Raw genomic sequence first — 22,395 nt, 5'->3', positions numbered from 1 at the left:
TATGATGATAAATCAGTACTTATGTTTCAATAATCATAGCTGAGACTCACGGGCTGAAATCCCCAGTTGAGGCCCTCTAGTATGATGCAGGCTAATCTGTTCTCCACAGCAGAGAGACTGAAGTTCAACAGCCAATCTCGGATCAACCCCACCTCAGCTTGAGCTGGTATCCACAAGTGCAGGGGCAACTCCTTGAACAGGTAGAGTGACACCTGGACAGGTAATCATAATTATCATTATTTGCTGATATAAAAGACATTTTTGTGGCAGATGAGTAAGTCATTGAATAGACAATACAAAAATGTATCTTTAGATCCTGTATTTTGTTCTGTTATTTCTACAGTAGCTGTTCTGAATGCATATTTAGTAATGTTACATAAATAATAATAATAATAATAATAATACATTTTATTTAAAGGCGCCTTTCTGAACACCCAAGGACACCTTACAGCAAACAAACAGTAAAATAATAACAATATAAAAATGAAATTATAAAATTTACAGCATAATTACATCCATCACATGCTCAATTGTCAATCCTTATCGGTCTCTGATCATCCAGAAATGAAGTTCTTGTATTTTTGAAGAATCACTCACCATGCCCACTTTCTCTATGGTCTCTCTCAGTCTCTCCAACAACACAGAGATTATGTGAGGGTGAGCAGTTGCTACAGCCGCTAACAACTCCCGCCCAACTTTAGAGAAGATCTCACGGGTGGCGATACAAACATAGGACACCTCGAGCAAAGAGTAATCACACATTTATTGCATTTATAACACCCGGATGATGTCATGATCAGATGTTGTTTTGTGCTTCGGTAAAATGTTGGGGGAAAAAAGTCAAATCACCTCGTATATGTCTAGCACTATGTTCCTGACAAACTCAGGGTCTACGTCGGTGCGTCTGGGCTGGGCCATGTGTGCAAACGTTGTCAACAGGCAGATTCCATCCGAGCTGTTTATCTCTGACAGCCAGAGCTGAAACTTTTCCTGATGGCTTGGTTCTGGACATACATGAACACACAATAAGAGTTTTTGCACTAAACCAGTGGTCCTCAACCAGGGGACAGTGACCCACTAGGGGGGAATCAGCCACATCAGGGGGGGGCCACATATGGCTTAAAATGATTTTAAATAAGACAAAAACAATAATTTTACTTAAAGTGAGCAGCTTTAAACTAGTAAACTATTTTCGTGTTTTTCTAGCATCAGATGTGCTTGCCATCTCACCTCTGAGTCCCCGGATACAGTCCTCAGCACTCAGGTTATAGCTGAGCTTCTCCAGACCATCCATCTCTGCACACTGCATAATGTAGAAGATCTTCCACAGCATGCAGCTGGATAACGTGCCATATGGCATCTCAGACATGAACAGCCATATGCCCAGCCTGTAAACCAATAAAGAGTTAGTTAAATAGACATTATTAGACATTAAATAGACTACATAGAATAATAGCATTATTCTATACCTCTTGGCCTTGAGCACATGAAGCACTGCTCTCAGGAAGAGATGGTCAAACTCCACCTGCAGCTTCTCCATTGAAAACGACTGCTCCTGCATTGTGGTTCTACTCACACCTGTCAGGCTGATGTACTGCGCCCAGTGGTCACTAACATAACAGAGTGTCATCCTAGAATGAGGAAATGAACATGGACATAAAGTCAGTACTTATTAAAAGACGGTATGTCATCTACAGTGAGGAAAATAAGTATTTGAACACCCTGCTATTTTGCAAGTTCTCCCACTTAGAAATCATGGAGGGGTCTGAAATTGTCATCGTAGGTTCATGTCCACTGTGAGAGACATAATCTAAAAAAAAAATCCAGAAATCACAATGTATGATTTTTTAACTATTTATTTGTATGATACAGCTGCAAATAAGTATTTGAACACCTGAGAAAATCAATGTTAATATTTGGTACAGTAGCCTTTGTTTGCAATTACAGAGGTCAAACGTTTCCTGTAGTTTTTCACCAGGTTTGCACACACTGCAGGAGGGATTTTGGCCCACTCCTCCACACAGATCTTCTCTAGATCAGTCAGGTTTCTGGGCTGTCGCTGAGAAACACGGAGTTTGAGCTCCCTCCAAAGATTCTCTATTGGGTTTAGGTCTGGAGACTGGCTAGGCCACGCCAGAACCTTGATATGCTTCTTACAGAGCCACTCCTTGGTTATCCTGGCTGTGTGCTTCGGGTCATTGTCATGTTGGAAGACCCAGCCTCGACCCATCTTCAATGCTCTAACTGAGGGAAGGAGGTTGTTCCCCAAAATCTCGCAATACATGGCCCCGGTCATCCTCTCCTTAATACAGTGCAGTCGCCCTGTCCCATGTGCAGAAAAACACCCTCAAAGCATGATGCTACCACCCCCATGCTTCACAGTAGGGATGGTGTTCTTGGGATGGTACTCATCATTCTTCTTCCTCCAAACACGTTTAGTGGAATTATGACCAAAAAGTTCTATTTTGGTCTCATCTGACCACATGACTTTCTCCCATGACTCCTCTGGATCATCCAAATGGTCATTGGCAAACTTAAGACGGCCTTGACATGTGCTGGTTTAAGCAGGGGAACCTTCCGTGCCATGCATGATTTCAAACCATGACGTCTTAGTGTATTACCAACAGTAACCTTGGAAACGGTGGTCCCAGCTCTTTTCAGGTCATTGACCAGCTCCTCCCGTATAGTTCTGGGCTGATTTCTCACCTTTCTTAGGATCATTGAGACCCCACGAGGTGAGATCTTGCATGGAGCCCCAGTCCGAGGGAGATTGACAGTCATGTTTAGCTTCTTCCATTTTCTAATGATTGCTCCAACAGTGGACCTTTTTTCACCAAGCTGCTTGGCAATTTCCCCGTAGCCCTTTCCAGCCTTGTGGAGGTGTACAATTTTGTCTCTAGTGTCTTTGGACAGCTCTTTGGTCTTGGCCATGTTAGTAGTTGGATTCTTACTGATTGAATGGGGTGGACAGGTGTCTTTATGCAGCTAACGACCTCAAACAGGTGCATCTAATTTAGGATAATAAATGGAGTGGAGGTGGACATTTTAAAGGCAGACTAACAGGTCTTTGAGGGTCAGAATTCTAGCTGATAGACAGGTGTTCAAATACTTATTTGCAGCTGTATCATACAAATAAATAGTTAAAAAATCATATATTGTGATTTCTGGATTTTTTTTTTTAGATTATGTCTCTCACAGTGGACATGCACCTACGATGACAATTTCAGACCCCTCCATGATTTCCAAGTGGGAGAACTTGCAAAATAGCAGGGTGTTCAAATACTTATTTTCCTCACTGTATATAAAAATGAAAAATACCTGAACACCTGACTGAAAACCTGCTAAATAATTTCTAATAACAATTATTAAATATAGCTGCAAGCAGCAATTACCGGGGCCAAGCAGAATAAGACGACAAGACATTTCGACATGTTTGAAAGTGTCAGACCAACTGCAACAATGAGCAATTAAAGACATTTAAAGAGGATTTTAGGCAAAATGGCTGAAAAATCATAGAAACAATAATTAAAAATAATTTGTAATGGATTATCACTTTCAACCAATAGGTGGTGCAGTTTCAAAACTGATGTGATGTGGTCAGAGTGAAGTGACAATGACACATGCAAAGTTTGGTGTCAATATGTCAAGGCATTGCAGACATAAAGCCTGAATAATGCTTTTAGCATCATGCCTCAAATTTGCTGCTGCGCTATACGAAAACGGTTTCGTCAATTGACACGAAATCCATAACTTTTAGTCGGCACAGTCTGGAGATGATACAATTCGATTTTGGTGAAAATCGGACAAACGGTGTGGGAGGAGTTCGAAAAAGTAGATTTTGAATGAAAATAGCATTTTATATCACAAAACTGTATTGAAGTCAATGGGAATTTCATGTTTTGTTCTATTATAGCGCCACCAAGAGGCTCAGTCCCACAATTTTTTTTACGTGTCCTCAGAGTGAGCCCATACATATGTGTGTCAGTTTTGGTGAAAATATCTCAATTTGCTTTAGAGTTATAGACATTTATATGAAAAAACACGTAAAAAATGACTGACACAAGACTTTGTTTGAATTTTACTACCCCTAAACATCAATATTTTCGCATTTGGGCATTGGCGTATAGCTATCGACCTATGTTTCCAAACTTCTGACGGAGGTTTCGTCTCGATCGGACAATCGGTTTCGAAGATATAGCCAAATGTTTTTTAAGCGCTAAATCACAACGCTACACAAACCGTAAGGCGAAACCTAGCATGTTTGGTATCGTAGGACTCGGCAAGGTTTCAGGATACTAATTAGATGAGTCTCGTGAAAATAAGTCGACCACACCCAAAGTTATAAGCGTTTGAAAAAAAAAATTCACCACTAGGTGGCGCTGTTTCGAAACTTCTCAGGCTCATTCAGGGCATTGTGCTGATGACCCATACCACGTTTCGTAACAATCTGTTCATGCGTTCATAAAATACAGAATTTTAGCACAAAATTCAAAATGGCCGACAGCCAAAATGACCGATATGGTCAAATTGGATATCAGTCGACTCGGCATGTTGCCCTGAATCTAACGAGACCAATTGTATGATTTTTGGACAAACTGTTCAGAAGTTATAAGCAAAAATAGCCATTTTTCATAACTCCGGACCAGTAGGTGGCGCTGCGCCGAAACACAGCATGTAGCCTCAGGTCATGCTTGTGAGTACAAGTACCAAGTTTGGTCTGAATACGATAAACCGTTGCGGAGATACGGCCTTACGACTGTTTTTGCTAGCGCTACGTAAAATGTATTTGTGCGTTTATTGAAAACGGTTTGACGAATCCATTTGAATTCCATAACTTTTTGTCAGCACTACCTGAAGATGATCTGGTTCAATTTTCGTGCAAATCGGACAAACCGTCTAGGACGAGTTCGAAAAAGTAGCTTTTTTTGAAAATTCAAGATGGCGGCCATATTTTTATGACGTCAAATGACGTCATAGGGTGCAATCGAATCGCCATGAGCTCAGGAATCAGAGGAAAAAAGAATTTCGCTGATTGGCCTTACGGTTCAAAAGTTATTAGCAAAATAAAAGTGAAACTTTGGACAGGTGGTGGCGCTAGAGGGAATGACTTAGAAACACCAAAATTGGTGTATTTAATGTTGAGACGGTCCTCTATCAGAATGTCAAACCAAAACAACTTTCCCGCAATCGGTTCTATGGGCTGCCATAGACTCCCATGGCGGAAGAATAATAATAATAAATATAGCTGCAAGCAGCCATTACCGGGGCCAAGCACAATCAGATGACAAGACATGCCAACATGGCTGAAAGTGTCAGACCAACTGCAACAATGAGCAATTAAAGACATTAAAGAGTATTTTAGGCCAAATGCCTGAAAAATCATAGAAACAGTAAATAAAAATATGATTTAATGGATTATCACTTTCGACCAATAGGTGGCGCAGTTACAAACCTGATGTGATGCGGTCAGAGTGAAGTGACAATGACACATACAAAGTTTGGTGTCAATATGTCAAGGCATTGCAGAGATAAAGCCTGAATAGTGCCTTTGGCATCATGCCTCAACTTTGCTGCTGCGGTATACGACAACGGTTTCGTCAATCGACACGAAATCAATAACTTTTAGTCGGCACGGTCTGGAGATGATACGATTCGATTTTGGTGAAAATCGGACAAACGGTCTAGGAGGAGTTCGAAAAAGTAGGTTTTGACTGAACATCAAGATGGCGGACAGGAAGTTCGGCCAAATAAGGAAAACTTGGTATCTATGTTCTCGGCTTGACCCAAGGAATCTATTAAGACCAGTGGCATTTCAATAGACAGATTTATTCAAAAGTTATTAGCCTTTTTGGAAATTTTGTTATAACTTTTGACCACTAGGTGGCGCTGTTTCGAAATATTTTGAGTACCTTCAGGGGATGGTGCTGAAGGCACATTCTGAGTTTCGTAATATTACACCAATGCATTTGTTTAGTATAGCATTTTATTTCACAAAACTCTATTTAAATCAATGGGAATTTCATGTTTTGTTCTATTATAGCGCCACCAAGAGGCTCAGTCCCACCATTTTTTTTATGTGTCATCAGAGTGAGCCCATACATATATGTGTTGATTTTGGTGCAAAAATCTCAATTTGCTTCGGAGTTATAGACATTTATATGAAAAAACACGTAAAAAATGACTGACACATGACTTTGATTGAATATTACTACCCCTAAACATCAATATTTTCGCATTTGGGCATTGGCGTATAGCTATCGACCTATGTTTCCAAACTTCTGACGGTGGTTTCGTCTCAATCGGACAAACGGTTTCGAAGATATAGCCTAATGTTTTTTAAGCGCTAAATCACAATGCTACACAAACCGTTAGGCGAAACCTAACATGTTTGGTATCGTTGGACTCGGCAACGATTCAGGAGTCCAATGAGATGAGTTTCGTGAAAATAAGTCGATCACACCCAAAGTTATAAGCATTTGAAAAAAAAAATTCACCACTAGGTGGCGCTGTTTCGAAACTTCTCACACTCCTTCAGGACATCGTGCTGATGACCCATACCAAGTTTCGTAACAATCCGTTCATGCGTTGTTAAAATACAGCATTTTAGCACAAAATTCAAAATGGCCGACAGTCAAATTGGCCGATATGGCAAAATTGGATATCAGTCGACTCGGCATGACGCCCTGAATCTATCAAGACCAATTTTATGATTTTTGGACAAACTGTTCAGAAGTTATAAGCAAAAATTGCCATTTTTCATATCTCCGGACCTGTAGGTGGCGCTGTGCCGAAACGCAGCATGTAGCCTCAGGTCATGCTTGTGAGTACATGTACCAAGTTTGGTCTGAATACGATAAACCGTTGCGGAGATACAGCCTTACGACTGTTTTTGCAAGCGCTACGTAAAATTTGTTCGAGCGTTTATCGAAAACGGTTTGACGAATCAACAAGATTTTAATAACTTTTTGTCACCACTGCCTGAAGATGATCCGATTCAATTTTCGTGCAAATCGGACAAACCGTCTAGGACGAGTTCGAAAAAGTACCTTTTTAGGAAAATTCAAAATGGCGGCCATGTTTTTATGACGGAAAATGACGATATAGGGTGCAATCGAATCGTCATGAGCTCAGGAATCAGAGGAAAAAAGGATTTTGCTGATTGGCCTTACGGTTCAAAAGTTATTAGCAAAGTAAAAGTGAAACTTTGGACAGGTGGTGGCGCTAGAGGGAATGACTTAGACACACCAAAATTGGTGTACTTAATGTTGGGACTGTCCTCTATCAGAATGTCAAACCAAAACAACTTTCCCGCAATCGGTTCTATGGGCTGCCATAGACTCCCAGAGCGGAAGAAGAAGAAGAATAATAATAAATATAGCTGCAAGCAGCCATTACCGGGGCCAAGCAGAATAAGACGACAAGACATGGCTGAAGGTGTCAGATCAACTGCAACAATGAGCAATTACAGACATTTAAAGAGGATTTTAGACGAAATGGCTGAAAAATCATAGAAACAGTAATTAAAAATATAATTTAATTGATTATCACTTTCGACAAGTAGGTGGCGCAGTTACAAAACTGATGTGGTCAGAGTGAAGTGACAATGTCACATACAAAGTTTGTTGTCAATATGTCAAGGCATTGCAGAGATAAAGCCTGAATAGTGCTATTGGCATCATGCCTCAACTTTGCTGCTGCGCTATACGAAAATGGTTTCGTCTATCGACAAGAAATCCATAACTTTTAGTCGGCACGGTCTGGAGATGATACGATTCGATTTTGGTGAAAATCGGACAAACGGTCTAAGAGGAGTTTGAAAAAGTAGGTTTTGACTGAAAATCAAGATGGCGGACAGGAAGTTTGGCCAAATAAGGAAAACTTGGTATCTATGTTCTCGGCTTGACCCAAGGAATCTATTAAGCATTTCAATAGCCAGATTTATTCAAAATTGATTAGCCTTTTTGGAAATTTTGTTACAACTTTTGACCACTAGGTGGCGCTGTCTCGAAATATTTTGAGTACCTTCAGGGGATGGTGCTGATGACACAATCTGAGTTTCGTAATATTAAACCAATGCATTTGTTTAGTATAGCATTTTATTTCACAAAATTGTATGGAAGTCAATGGGAATTTCATGTTTTGTTCTATTATAGCGCCACCAAGAGGCTCAGTCCCACCATTTTTTGTATGTGTCCTCAGAGTGAGCCCATACATATGTGTGTCGATTTTGGTGAAAATATCTCAATTATCTTCGGAGTTATAGACATTTATATGAAAAAACACGTAAAAAATGACTGACACATGACTTTAATTGGAATTTACTACCTCTAGACATCAATATTTTCGCATTTGGGCATTAACGTTTAGTTAACAAGCTATGATTCCAAACTTCTGACGGTGGTTTCGTCTCGATCGGACAAACGGTTTCGAAGATATCGCCTAATGTTTTTTAAGTGCTAAATCACAACGCTACACAAACCGTAAGGCGAAACCTAGCATATTTGGTATCGTTGGACTCGGCAAGGATTCAGGAGTCTAATGAGATGAGTTTGGTGAAAATAAGTCGACCACACCCAAAGTTATAAGCATTTGAAAAATAAAATTCACCACTAGGTGGCGCTGTTTCGAAACTTCTCACGCTCCTTCAGAACATCGTGCTGATGACCCATACCGAGTTTCGTAACAATCCGTTCATGCGTTCTTAAAATACAGCATTTTAGCACAAAATTCAAAATGGCCGAAAGTCAAAATGGCCGATATGGTAAAATTTTATATCAGTCGACTCGGCATGTTGCCCTGAATCTAACGAGACCAATTTTATGATTTTTGGACAAAATGTTCAGAAGTTATAAGCAAAAATAGCCATTTTTCATATCTCCGGACCAGTAGGTGGCGCTGCGCCGAAACGCAGCATGTAGCCTCAGGTCATGCTTGTGATGACATGTACCAATTTTGGTCTGAATCCGATAAAGCGTTGCGGAGATACAGCCCTACGACTGTTTTCGCAAGCGCTACGTAAAATGTGTTCGAGCGTTATTCGAAAACGGTTTGACGAATCAATTTGAATTCCATAACTTTTTGTCAGCACTGCCTGAAGATGATCTGGTTCAATTTTCGTGCAAATCGGACAAACCGTCTAGGACGAGTTCGAAAAAGTAGCTTTTTCAGCCCATTAAAATTGGCGGCCATATTTATAAGCCGGAAAATGACGTCATAGGGTGCAATCGAATCGGCATGAGCTCGGGAATCAGAGGAAAAAAGAATTTTGTTGATTGGCCAAACGGTTCAAAAGTTATTAGCAAAATAAAAGTGAAATTTTGGACAGGTGGTGGCGCTAGAGGGATTGGTTTTAAGACACCAAATTTGGTATGGTGACTTTTCGGACTGTCCTCTATCATTGTGCCAAATTTCATAACTTTCCCGCAATCGGTTCTATGGGCTGCCATAGACTCCCATGGCGGAAGAAGAATAATAATAAATATAGCTGCAAGCAGCAATTATCGGGGCCAAGCGCAAGCAGACGACAGGATATGCCAACATGGCTGAAGGTGTCAGACCAACTGCAACAATGAGCAATTAAATACATTTAAAGAGGATTTTATGTGAAATGGCTGAAAAATCATATAAAAAGTCATTCAAAATATGATTTAATGGATTATCACTTTCGACCAATAGGTGGCGCAGTTACAAAACTGATGTGATGTGGTCAGAGTGAAGTGACAATGACACATATAAAGTTTGGTGTCAATATGTCAAGGCATTGCAGAGATAAAGCCTGAATAGTGCTTTTAGCATCATGCCTCAACTTTGCTGCTACGCTATACGAAAACGGTTTCGTCTATAGACACGAAATCCATAACTTTTAGTCAGCACAGTCTGGAGATGATACGATTCGATTTTGGTGAAAATCGGACAAACGGTCTAGGAGGAGTTCGAAAAAGTAGGTTTTGACTGAAAATCAAGATGGCGGACAGGAAGCTAGGCCAAATAAGGAAACCTTGGTATCTATGTTCTCGTCTTGACCCAAGGAATCTATTAAGACCAGTTGCATTACAATAGGCCAACTTATTCAAAAGTTATTAGCAGTTTTGGAAATTTTGTCATAACATTTGATCACTAGGTGGCGCTCTCTCGAAATATTTTGGGTACCTTCAGGGGATGGTGCTGATGGCACATTCTGAGTTTCGTAATATTACACCAATGCATTTGTTTACTATAGCATTTTAATTCACAAAACTGTATTGAAGTCAATGGGAATTTCATGTTTTGTTCTATCATAGCGCCACCAAGAGGCTGAGTCCCACCATTTTTTTTACATGTCCTTAGAGTGAGCTCATACATATTTGTGTCGATTTTGGTGAAAATATCTCAATTCGCTTCGGAGTTATAGACATTTATATGAAAAAACACGTAAAAAATGACTGACACATGACTTTGATTGGAATTTACTACCCCTAAACATCAATATTTTCGCATTTGGGCATTGGCGTATAGCTATCGACCTATGTTTCCAAACTTCTGAAGGTGGTTTCGTCTCGATCGGAAAAGCGGTTTCAAAGATATAGCCAAACGTTTTTTAAGCGCTAAATCACAACGCTACACAAACCATAAGGCGAAACCTAACATGTTTGGTATCGTTGGACTCGGCAACGATTCAGGAGTCTAAAGAGATGAGTCCTGTGAAAATAAGTTGACCACACCCAAAGTTAGAAGCATTTGGATGTATTTGGGGAAAAAAATTCACCACTAGATGGCACTGTTTCGAAACTTCTCAGGCTCCTTCAGGACATCATGCTGATGACCCATACCGAGTTTCGTAACGATACGTTCATGCATTCCTAAAATACAGCATTTTAGCACATAATTCAAAATGGCCGACAGCCAAAATGGTTGATCGGGGAAAATTGGATATCAGTCGACTCAGCATGACGCCCTGAATCTATCGAGACCACTTTTATGATTTTTGGACAAACTGTTCAGAAGTTATAAGCAAAAATAGCAATTTTTCATATCTCCGGACCAGTAGGTGGCGCTGCGCCGAAACGCAGCATGTAGCCTCAGGTCATGCTTGTGATGACATGTACCAAGTTTGGTCTGAATATGATAAAGTGTTGAGGAGATACTGGCTTGTGTCTATTTTTGCAAGCGCTACATAAAATTTGTTTGCGCGGTATTCGAGAACGGTTCGACGAATCAACACGAATTCCATAACTTTTTGTCGGCATGGTCTGAAGATGATCTGATTCAATTTTCGTGGAAATTGGAGCAACGGCCTAGGAGGAGTTCGAAAAAGTAGCTTTTTCGGAAAATTCAAAATGGCGGAAAAATTATAATTACGGAAAATTACGTCATAGGGTGCAATCGAATCGCCATGAGCTCACGAATCAGAGGAAAAAAGAATTTTGTTTCTAGCCCTTGTGGTTCAAAAGTTATTAGCAGAAACATGAGTGAAACTTTGGACAGTTGGTGGCGCTAGAGGGAATGACTTAGACACACCAAAATTGGTGTATTTAATGTTGGGACTGTCCTCTATCAGAATGTCAAACCATTACAACTTTCCCGCAATCGGTTCTATGGGCTGCCATAGACTCCCAGTCGGAACAATGAAGAATAATAATAATAATAATAATAATAATAAGAACGCGAACGAAAACAATAGGTGCCTCCGCACCTTCGGTGCTTGGCCCCTAAATATAGCTGCAAGCAGCCATTACCGGGGCCAAGCAGAATAAGACGACAAGACATGCCAACATGTCTGAAAGTGTCAGACCAACTGCAACAGTAGCCCCGTTTACATGCACACTTTTTTGCTATTCTGATTGAGATCGTTCTGATTGACGAATTCCGGTTGACTGTTTACATGGGATGTTATCTAAACCGATCTGGTGTTTACATGTGCTGACGCTTTCAATCGAAGTCATTTTCTGACATGCACACACAGCTTGTCTGCCGGATCTGAGCTCATTATTTCCATGTTTTCAATCCTGTCAAGATGGTGCATCACTTAATTGTCGCGTTTAGTTGTAGGCATGAGACGCGTTTCCACTGTCGGGCCAGTGCGAGCCATAAACGTGGCATTTTATTGTATTGTGTAGGCTATTGTTCTTTGCTAATTATTGTCTTGTTTTGTATTTGCATCAGTTTTTCATTCTCATACTCATATCACACTCATTATAGCATATAATTAAATATAGGCCATCATTATTGTAAAAAAAAAAAAGAAGAAAAAAAGGAAGTTTTATCAGAAAACTGATCAGAAAGAAATCACTATAAACAGCCTGATCGATTGCAAAACAAGTGCGACTGTTTGCTGGCATTTTTGTTAAATTGAATATTTAAAACCCAAGAATAGATGTTTTACCACAGGTTTAATATAAAAATCGATACATTTATCATAATGAATTAATTTGTGTCAAAATTGCACGTCACAGAAATAAAGTGGTTTACCGTTTATGACGTTTGTGAACGTTTACAAAAGAAAGAGGACACAACTTATTCGCGTCTGTTTCTGTTTATTTGGTAGCCTAGTAACAGGACGTATTTACATCACATTTAGAACATTTCTACAAATATGCCAGCAACAATATGACCTGAGGAGCTTTAGCACTCTCTCCCAGAAGGATACAATTATATTTTCAGTCAGAGAAAAAGAGGATAGTCCGAGACATAGGCTACTGAAAGATAAAATAAAAACAGGATTATGATTTGTCTGATTTCTTCAAGCGTACATATTTACCATGTTTACTATGGTAATGGTTAGCGTGCATAGTTTTTTTGCATTGGGTATAAATATTCCTACCTTATTCGGTGATCTGAATCCACAATGGATCACAAACAGAAGGCATTATGTTAGCTGACAGAATTATCTGGCGCAAAACCAGGCATGCGCAGAAAGACGTACGCTCAAAGTAATCGGATCAGCTCGTTTACATGGTGTAATCTTTCGTTTGATCGGTTCATGAAAAGGTTTATTCCACCCCCTTCAATCCGACTGAAATTTCAATCGGTTTGAGCATTTTTATTCCGATTGAGGTGTTGACATGGAGCATTTTCATTCTGATTGGACTTGCACCTGGTTATAATCGGAATACAATGCTACATGTAAACGGGGCTAATGAGCAATTAAAGACATTTAAAGAGGATTTTAGGCAAAATGCCTGAAAAATCATAGAAACAATAATTAAAAATATGATTTGATGGATTATCACTTTCGACCAATAGGTGGCGCAGTTACAAAACTGATGTGATGTGGTCAGAGTGAAGTGACAATGACACATACAAAGATTGGTGTCAATATATCAAGGCATTGCAGAGATAAAGCCTTAATTATTTCTATTAGCATCATGCCTCAACTTTGCTGCTGCGCTATACGAAAACGGTTTCGTCTATCGACACGAAATCCATAACTTTTAGTCGGCACGGTCTGGAGATGATACGATTCGATTTTGGTGAAAATCGGACTAACGGTCTAGGAGGAGTTCGAAAAAGTAGGTTTTGACTGAAAATCAAGATGGCGGACAGGAAGTTTGGCCAAATAAGGAAAACTTGGTATCTATGTTCTCGGCTTGACCCAAGGAATCTATTAAGACCCGTGGCATTTCAATAGCCAGATTTATTCAAAAGTTATTAGCCTTTTTGGAAATTTTGTTATAACTTTTGACCACTAGGTGGCGCTGTCTTGAAATATTTTGGTTGCCTTCAGGGGATGGTGCTGATGACACAATCTGAGTTTCGTAATATTACACCAATGCATTTGTTTAGTATAGCATTTTATTTCACAAAACTGTATTGAAGTCAATGGGAATTTCATATTTTGTTCAATTATAGCGCCACCAAGAGGCTCAGTCCCACAATTTTTTTTACGTGTCCTCAGAGTGAGCCCATACATATGTGTGTCAATTTTGGTGAAAATATCTCAATTCACTTCGGAGTTATAGACATTTATATGAAAAAACACGAAAAAAATGACTGACACATGACTTTGATTGGAAATTAGTACCCCTAAACATCAATATTTTCGCATTTGGGCATTGGCGTATAGCTATCGACCTATGTTTCCAAACTTCTGACGGTGGTTTCGTCTCGATCGGACTAGCGGTTTCAAAGATATAGCCAAATGTTTTTTAAGCGCTAAATCACAACGCTACACAAACCGTAAGGCGAAACCTAGCATGTTTGGTATCGTAGGACTCGGCAACGATTCAGGAGTCTAAAAAGATGAGTTTCGTGAAAATAAGTCGACCACACCCAAAGTTATAAGCATTTGAAAAAAAAAATTCACCACTAGGTGGCGCTGTTTCGAAACTTCTCACACTCCTTCAGGACATCGTGCTGATGACCCATACCAAGTTTCGTAACAATCCGTTCATGCGTTGTTAAAATACAGCATTTTAGCACAAAATTCAAAATGGCCGACAGTCAAATTGGCCGATATGGCAAAATTGGATATCAGTCGACTCGGCATGACGCCCTGAATCTATCAAGACCAATTTTATGATTTTTGGACAAACTGTTCAGAAGTTATAAGCAAAAATAGCCATTTTTCACATCTCCGGACCTGTAGGTGGCGCTGTGCCGAAACGCAGCATGTAGCCTCAGGTCATGCTTGTGAGTATATGTACCAAGTTTGGTCTGAATACGATAAACCGTTGCGGAGATACGGCCTTACGACTGTTTTTGCAAGCGCTACGTAAAATTTGTTCGAGCGTTTATCGAAAACGGTTTGACGAATCAACAAGATTTTAATAACTTTTTGTCACCCCTGGCTGAAGATGATCCGATTCAATTTTCGTGCAAATCGGACAAACCGTCTAGGACGAGTTCGAAAAAGTACCTTTTTAGGAAAATTCAAAATGGCGGCCATGTTTTTATGACGGAAAATGACGATATAGGGTGCAATCGAATCGTCATGAGCTCAGGAATCAGAGGAAAAAAGGATTTCGCTGATTGGCCTTACGGTTCAAAAGTTATTAGCAAAGTAAAAGTGAAACTTTGGACAGGTGGTGGCGCTAGAGGGAATGACTTAGACACACCAAAATTGGTGTACTTAATGTTGGGACTGTCCTCTATCAGAATCTCAAACCAAAACAACTTTCCCGCAATCGGTTCTATGGGCTGCCATAGACTCCCATGGCGGAAGAAGAAGAATAATAATAAGAACGGGAACAGATACAATAGGTGCCTCCGCACCTTCGGTGCTTGGCCCCTAATAAGAACGCGAACGGATACAATAGGTGCCTCCGCACCTTCGGTGCTTGGCCCCTAAATATAGCTGCAAGCAGCCATTACCGGGGCCAAGCAGAATAAGACGACAAGACATGCCAACATGTCTGAAAGTGTCAGACCAACTGCAACAATGAGCAATTAAAGACATTTAAAGAGGATTTTAGGCAAAATGCCTGAAAAATCATAGAAACAATAATTAAAAATATGATTTGATGGATTATCACTTTCGACCAATAGGTGGCGCAGTTACAAAACTGATGTGATGTGGTCAGAGTGAAGTGACAATGACACATACAAAGATTGGTGTCAATATGTCAAGGCATTGCAGAGATAAAGCCTTAATTATTGCTATTAGCATCATGCCTCAACTTTGCTGCTGCGCTATACGAAAACGGTTTCGTCTATCGACACGAAATCCATAACTTTTAGTCGGCACGGTCTGGAGATGATACGATTCGATTTTGGTGAAAATCGGACAAACGGTCTAGGAGGAGATCGAAAAAGTAGGTTTTGACTGAAAATCAAGATGGCGGACAGGAAGTTTGGCCAAATAAGGAAAACTTGGTATCTATGTTCTCGGCTTGACCCAAGGAATCTATTAAGACCCGTGGCATTTCAATAGCCAGATTTATTCAAAAGTTATTAGCCTTTTTGGAAATTTTGTTATAACTTTTGACCACTAGGTGGCGCTGTCTTGAAATATTTTGGTTGCCTTCAGGGGATGGTGCTGATGACACAATCTGAGTTTCGTAATATTACACCAATGCATTTGTTTAGTATAGCATTTTATTTCACAAAACTGTATTGAAGTCAATGGGAATTTCATATTTTGTTCAATTATAGCGCCACCAAGAGGCTCAGTCCCACAATTTTTTTTACGTGTCCTCAGAGTGAGCCCATACATATGTGTGTCAATTTTGGTGAAAATATCTCAATTCACTTCGGAGTTATAGACATTTATATGAAAAAACACGAAAAAAATGACTGACACATGACTTTGATTGGAAATTAGTACCCCTAAACATCAATATTTTCGCATTTGGGCATTGGCGTATAGCTATCGACCTATGTTTCCAAACTTCTGACGGTGGTTTCGTCTCGATCGGACTAGCGGTTTCAAAGATATAGCCAAATGTTTTTTAAGCGCTAAATCACAACGCTACACAAACCGTAAGGCGAAACCTAGCATGTTTGGTATCGTAGGACTCGGCAACGATTCAGGAGTCTAAAAAGATGAGTTTCGTGAAAATAAGTTGACCACACCCAAAGTTATAAGCATTTGAAAAAAAAAATTCACCACTAGGTGGCGCTGTTTCGAAACTTCTCAGGCTCATTCAGGGCATTGTGCTGATGACCCATACCACGTTTCGTAACAATCCGTTCATGCGGTCATAAAATACAGAATTTTAGCACAAAATTCAAAATGGCCGACAGCCAAAATGACCGATATGGTCAAATTGGACATCAGTCGACTCGGCATGTTGCCCTGAATCTAACGAGACCAATTTTATGATTTTTGGACAAACTGTTCAGAAGTTATAAGCAAAAATAGCCATTTTTCATATCTCCGGACCAGTAGGTGGCGCTGCGCCGAAACGCAGCATGTAGCCTCAGGTCATGCTTGTGAGTACATGTACCAAGTTTGGTCTGAATACGATAAACCTTTGCGGAGATACAGCCTTACGACTGTTTTTGCTAGCGCTACGTAAAATGTATTCGTGCGTTTATCGAAAACGGTTTGACGAATCAATTTGAATTCCATAACTTTTGGTCAACACTGCCTGAAGATGATCTGGTTCAATTTTCGTGCAAATCGGACAAACCGTCTAGGACGAGTTCGAAAAAGTAGCTTTTTCAGAAAATTAAAAATGGCGGCCATATTTATATGACGGAAAATGACGTCATAGGGTGCAATCGAATCGGCATGAGCTCAGAAATAAGAGGAAAAAAGAATTTTGTTGATTGGCCTTACGGTTCAAAAGTTATTAGCAAAATAAAAGTGAAACTTTGGACAGGTGGTGGCGCTAGAGGGAATGACTTAGAAACACAAAAATTGGTGTATTTAATGTTGGGACTGTCCTCTATCAGAATGTCAAACCAAAACAACTTTCCCGCAATCGGTTCTATGGGCTGCCATAGACGCCCAGTCGGAAGAAGAATAATAATAAATATAGCTGCAAGCAGCCATTACCGGGGCCAAGCAGAATAAGACGACAAGACATGCCAACATGTCTGAAAGTGTCAGACCAACTGCAACAATGAGCAATTAAAGACATTTAAAGAGGATTTTAGGCAAAATGCCTGAAAAATCATAGAAACAATAATTAAAAATATGATTTGATGGATTATCACTTTCGACCAATAGGTGGCGCAGTTACAAAACTGATGTGATGTGGTCAGAGTGAAGTGACAATGACACATACAAAGATTGGTGTCAATATATCAAGGCATTGCAGAGATAAAGCCTTAATTATTGCTATTAGCATCATGCCTCAACTTTGCTGCTGCGCTATACGAAAACGGTTTCGTCTATCGACACGAAATCCATAACTTTTAGTCGGCACGGTCTGGAGATGATACGATTCGATTTTGGTGAAAATCGGACAAACGGTCTAGGAGGAGTTCGAAAAAGTAGGTTTTGAATGAAAATCAAGATGGCGGACAGGAAGTTTGGCCAAATAAGGAAAACTTGGTATCTATGTTCTCGGCTTGACCCAAGGAATCTATTAAGACCCGTGGCATTTCAATAGCCAGATTTATTCAAAAGTTATTAGCCTTTTTGGAAATTTTGTTATAACTTTTGACCACTAGGTGGCGCTGTCTTGAAATATTTTGGTTGCCTTCAGGGGATGGTGCTGATGACACAATCTGAGTTTCGTAATATTACACCAATGCATTTGTTTAGTATAGCATTTTATTTCACAAAACTGTATTGAAGTCAATGGGAATTTCATATTTTGTTCAATTATAGCGCCACCAAGAGGCTCAGTCCCACAATTTTTTTTACGTGTCCTCAGAGTGAGCCCATACATATGTGTGTCAATTTTGGTGAAAATATCTCAATTCACTTCGGAGTTATAGACATTTATATGAAAAAACACGAAAAAAATGACTGACACATGACTTTGATTGGAAATTAGTACCCCTAAACATCAATATTTTCGCATTTGGGCATTAACGTTTAGTTAACAAGCTATGATTCCAAACTTCTGACGGTGGTTTCGTCTCGATCGGACAAACGGTTTCGAAGATATCGCCTAATGTTTTTTAAGTGCTAAATCACAACGCTACACAAACCGTAAGGCGAAACCTAGCATATTTGGTATCGTTGGACTTGGCAAGGATTCAGGAGTCTAATGAGATGAGTTTGGTGAAAATAAGTCGACCACACCCAAAGTTATAAGCATTTGAAAAATAAAATTCACCACTAGGTGGCGCTGTTTCGAAACTTCTCACGCTCCTTCAGAACATCGTGCTGATGACCCATACCGAGTTTCGTAACAATCCGTTCATGCGTTCTTAAAATACAGCATTTTAGCACAAAATTCAAAATGGCCGACAGTCAAAATGGCCGATATGGTAAAATTTTATATCAGTCGACTCGGCATGTTGCCCTGAATCTAACGAGACCAATTTTATGATTTTTGGACAAAATGTTCAGAAGTTATAAGCAAAAATAGCCATTTTTCATATCTCCGGACCAGTAGGTGGCGCTGCGCCGAAACGCAGCATGTAGCCTCAGGTCATGCTTGTGATGACATGTACCAATTTTGGTCTGAATATGATAAAGCGTTGCGGAGATACAGCCCTACGACTGTTTTCGCAAGCGCTACGTAAAATGTGTTCGAGCGTTATTCGAAAACGGTTTGACGAATCAATTTGAATTCCATAACTTTTTGTCAGCACTGCCTGAAGATGATCTGGTTCAATTTTCGTGCAAATCGGACAAACCGTCTAGGACGAGTTCGAAAAAGTAGCTTTTTCAGCCCACTAAAAATGGCGGCCATATTTATAAGCCGGAAAATGACGTCATAGGGTGCAATCGAATCGGCATGAGCTCGGGAATCAGAGGAAAAAATAATTTTGTTGATTGGCCGAACGGTTCAAAAGTTATTAGCAAAATAAAAGTGAAATTTTGGACAGGTGGTGGCGCTAGAGGGATTGGTTTTAAGACACCAAATTTGGTATGGTGACTTTTTGGACTGTCCTCTATCATTGTGCCAAATTTCATAACTTTCCCGCAATCGGTTCTATGGGCTGCCATAGACTCCCATGGCGGAAGAAGAATAATAATAATAAATATAGCTGCAAGCAGCAATTACCGGGGCCAAGCAGAATAAGACGACAAGACATGCCAACATGTCTGAAAGTGTCAGACCAACTGCAACAATGAGCAATTAAAGACATTTAAAGAGGATTTTAGACGAAATGGCTGAAAAATCATAGAAACAGTAATTAAAAATATGATTTAATTGATTATCACTTTTGACAAATAGGTGGAGCAGTTACAAAACTGATGTGATGTGGTCAGAGTGAAGTGACAATGACACATACAAAGTTTGGTGTCAATATGTCAAGGCATTGCAGAGATAAAGCCTGAATAGTGCTTTTGGCATCATGCCTCAACTTTGCTGCTGCGCTATACGAAAACGGTTTCGTCTATCGACACGAAATCCATAACTTTTAGTCGGCACAGTCTGGAGATGATACGATTCGATTTTGGTGAAAATCGGACAAACGGTGTGGGAGGAGTTCGAAAAAGTAGGTTTTGAATGAAAATAGCATTTTATTTCACAAAACTGTATTGAAGTCAATGGGAATTTCATGTTTTGTTCTATTATAGCGCCACCAAGAGGCTCAGTCCCACACTTTTTTTTACGTGTCCTCAGAGTGAGCCCATACATATGTGTGTCAGTTTTGGTGAAAATATCTCAATTCGCTTTAAAGTTATAGACATTTATATGAAAAAACACGTAAAAAATGACTGACACAAGACTTTGTTTGAATTTTACTACCCCTAAACATCAATATTTTCGCATTTGGGCATTAGCGTTTAGCTATCGACCTATGTTTCCAAACTTCTGACGGTGGTTTCGTCTCGATCGGACAAACGGTTTCGAAGATATAGCCTAATGTTTTTTAAGCGCTAAATCACAACGCTACACAAACCGTAAGGCGAAACCTAGCATGTTTGGTATCGTAGGACTCGGCAAGGTTTCAGGAGTCTAATTAGATGAGTCTCGTGAAAATAAGTCGACCAAACCCAAAGTTATAAGCGTTTGAAAAAAAAATTTCACCACTAGGTGGCGCTGTTTCGAAACTTCTCACGCTCCTTCAGGACATCGTGCTGATGACCCATGCCAAGTTTTGTAACAATCCGTTCATGCGTTCCTAAAATACAGCATCTTAGCACATAATTCCAAATGGCCGACAGTCAAAATGGCCGATATGGTAAAATTGGATATCAGTCGACTCGGCATGTCGCCCTGAATCTAACGAGACCAATTTTATGATTTTTGGACAAACAGTTCAGAAGTTATAAGCAAAAATAGCCATTTTTCTTATCTCCGGACCAGTAGGTGGCGCTGCGCCGAAACGCAGCATGTAGCCTCAGGTCATGCTTGTGAGTACATGTACCAAGTTTGGTCTGAATACGATAAACCTTTGCGGAGATACAGCCTTACGACTGTTTTTGCTAGCGCTACGTAAAATGTATTCGTGCGTTTATCGAAAACGGTTTGACGAATCAATTTGAATTCCATAACTTTTGGTCAACACTGCCTGAAGATGATCTGGTTCAATTTTCGTGCAAATCGGACAAACCGTCTAGGACGAGTTCGAAAAAGTAGCTTTTTCAGAAAATTAAAAATGGCGGCCATATTTATATGACGGAAAATGACGTCATAGGGTGCAATCGAATCGGCATGAGCTCAGAAATAAGAGGAAAAAAGAATTTTGTTGATTGGCCTTACGGTTCAAAAGTTATTAGCAAAATAAAAGTGAAACTTTGGACAGGTGGTGGCGCTAGAGGGAATGACTTAGAAACACAAAAATTGGTGTATTTAATGTTGGGACTGTCCTCTATCAGAATGTCAAACCAAAACAACTTTCCCGCAATCGGTTCTATGGGCTGCCATAGACGCCCAGTCGGAAGAAGAATAATAATAATAATAATAAATATAGCTGCAAGTAGCAATTATCGGGGCCAAGCGCAAGCAGATGACAGGATATGCCAACATGGCTGAAGGTGTCAGACCATCTGCAACAATGAGCAATTAAATACATTTAAAGAGGATTTTAGGCGAAATGGCTGAAAAATCATATAAAACGTCATTCAAAATATGATTTAATGGATTATCACTTTCGACCAATAGGTGGCGCAGTTACAAATGTGATGTGATGTGGTCAGAGTGAAGTGACAATGACACATACAAAATTTGGTGTCAATATGTCAAGGCATTGCAGAGATAAAGCCTGAATAGTGCTTTTAGCATCATGCCTCAAGTTTGCTGCTACGCTATACGAAAACGGTTTTGTCTATAGACACGAAATCCATAACTTTTAGTCAGCACAGTCTGGAGATGATACGATTCGATTTTGGTGAAAATCGGACAAACGCTCTAGGAGGAGTTCGAAAAAGTAGGTTTTGAATGAAAATCAAGATGGCGGACAGGAAGTTTGGCCAAATAAGGAAAACTTGGTATCTATGTTCTCGGCTTGACCCAAGGAATCTATTAAGACCAGTGGCATTTCAGTAGCCAGATTTATTCAAAAGTTATTAGCCTTTTTGGAAATGTTGTTATAACTTTTGACCACTAGGTGGCACTGTCTTGAAATATTTTGGGTACCTTCAGGGAATGGTGCTGATGGCACATTTTGAGTTTTGTAATATTACACCAATGCATTTGTTTAGTATAGCATTTTATTTCACAAAACTGTATTGAAGTCAATGGGAATTTCATGTTTTGTTCTATTATAGCGCTACCAAGAGGCTGAGTCCCACCATTTTTTTTACATGTCCTCAGAGTGAGCTCGTACATATGTGTGTCGATTTTGGTGAAGATATCTCAATTCGCTTCGGAGTTATAGACATTTATATGAAAAAACACGTAAAAAATGACTGACACATGACTTTGATTGGAATTTACTACCCCTAAACATCAATATTTT

At 39.8% G+C, this 22,395-nt stretch overlaps 1 protein-coding gene across 1 annotated transcript in view; it reads right to left on the bottom strand.

Annotated features, from left to right (window-relative positions):
• epg5 (ectopic P-granules autophagy protein 5 homolog (C. elegans)) overlaps positions 1 to 22,395 on the bottom strand; it is a 95,773-nt gene that overhangs the window by 19,354 nt on the left and 54,024 nt on the right. Inside the window, exons 11-15 of the mRNA XM_084413374.1 lie at positions 1,470 to 1,631; positions 1,231 to 1,388; positions 850 to 1,004; positions 598 to 738; positions 51 to 212 (exon numbers count right to left, since the gene is read on the bottom strand). Coding sequence (XP_084269500.1) covers positions 51 to 212; positions 598 to 738; positions 850 to 1,004; positions 1,231 to 1,388; positions 1,470 to 1,631 — 778 coding nt within the window. The remainder of the gene's footprint in view (positions 1 to 50; positions 213 to 597; positions 739 to 849; positions 1,005 to 1,230; positions 1,389 to 1,469; positions 1,632 to 22,395) is intronic.

Source organism: Rutilus rutilus (genome assembly GCF_951802725.1).
Source record: "Rutilus rutilus genome assembly, chromosome: 7".
Classification (NCBI taxonomy): Eukaryota; Metazoa; Chordata; class Actinopteri; order Cypriniformes; family Leuciscidae; genus Rutilus; species Rutilus rutilus.
Note: the sequence above shows the minus strand (reverse complement) of the source record. Positions and strands in the feature narration are given on the sequence as shown.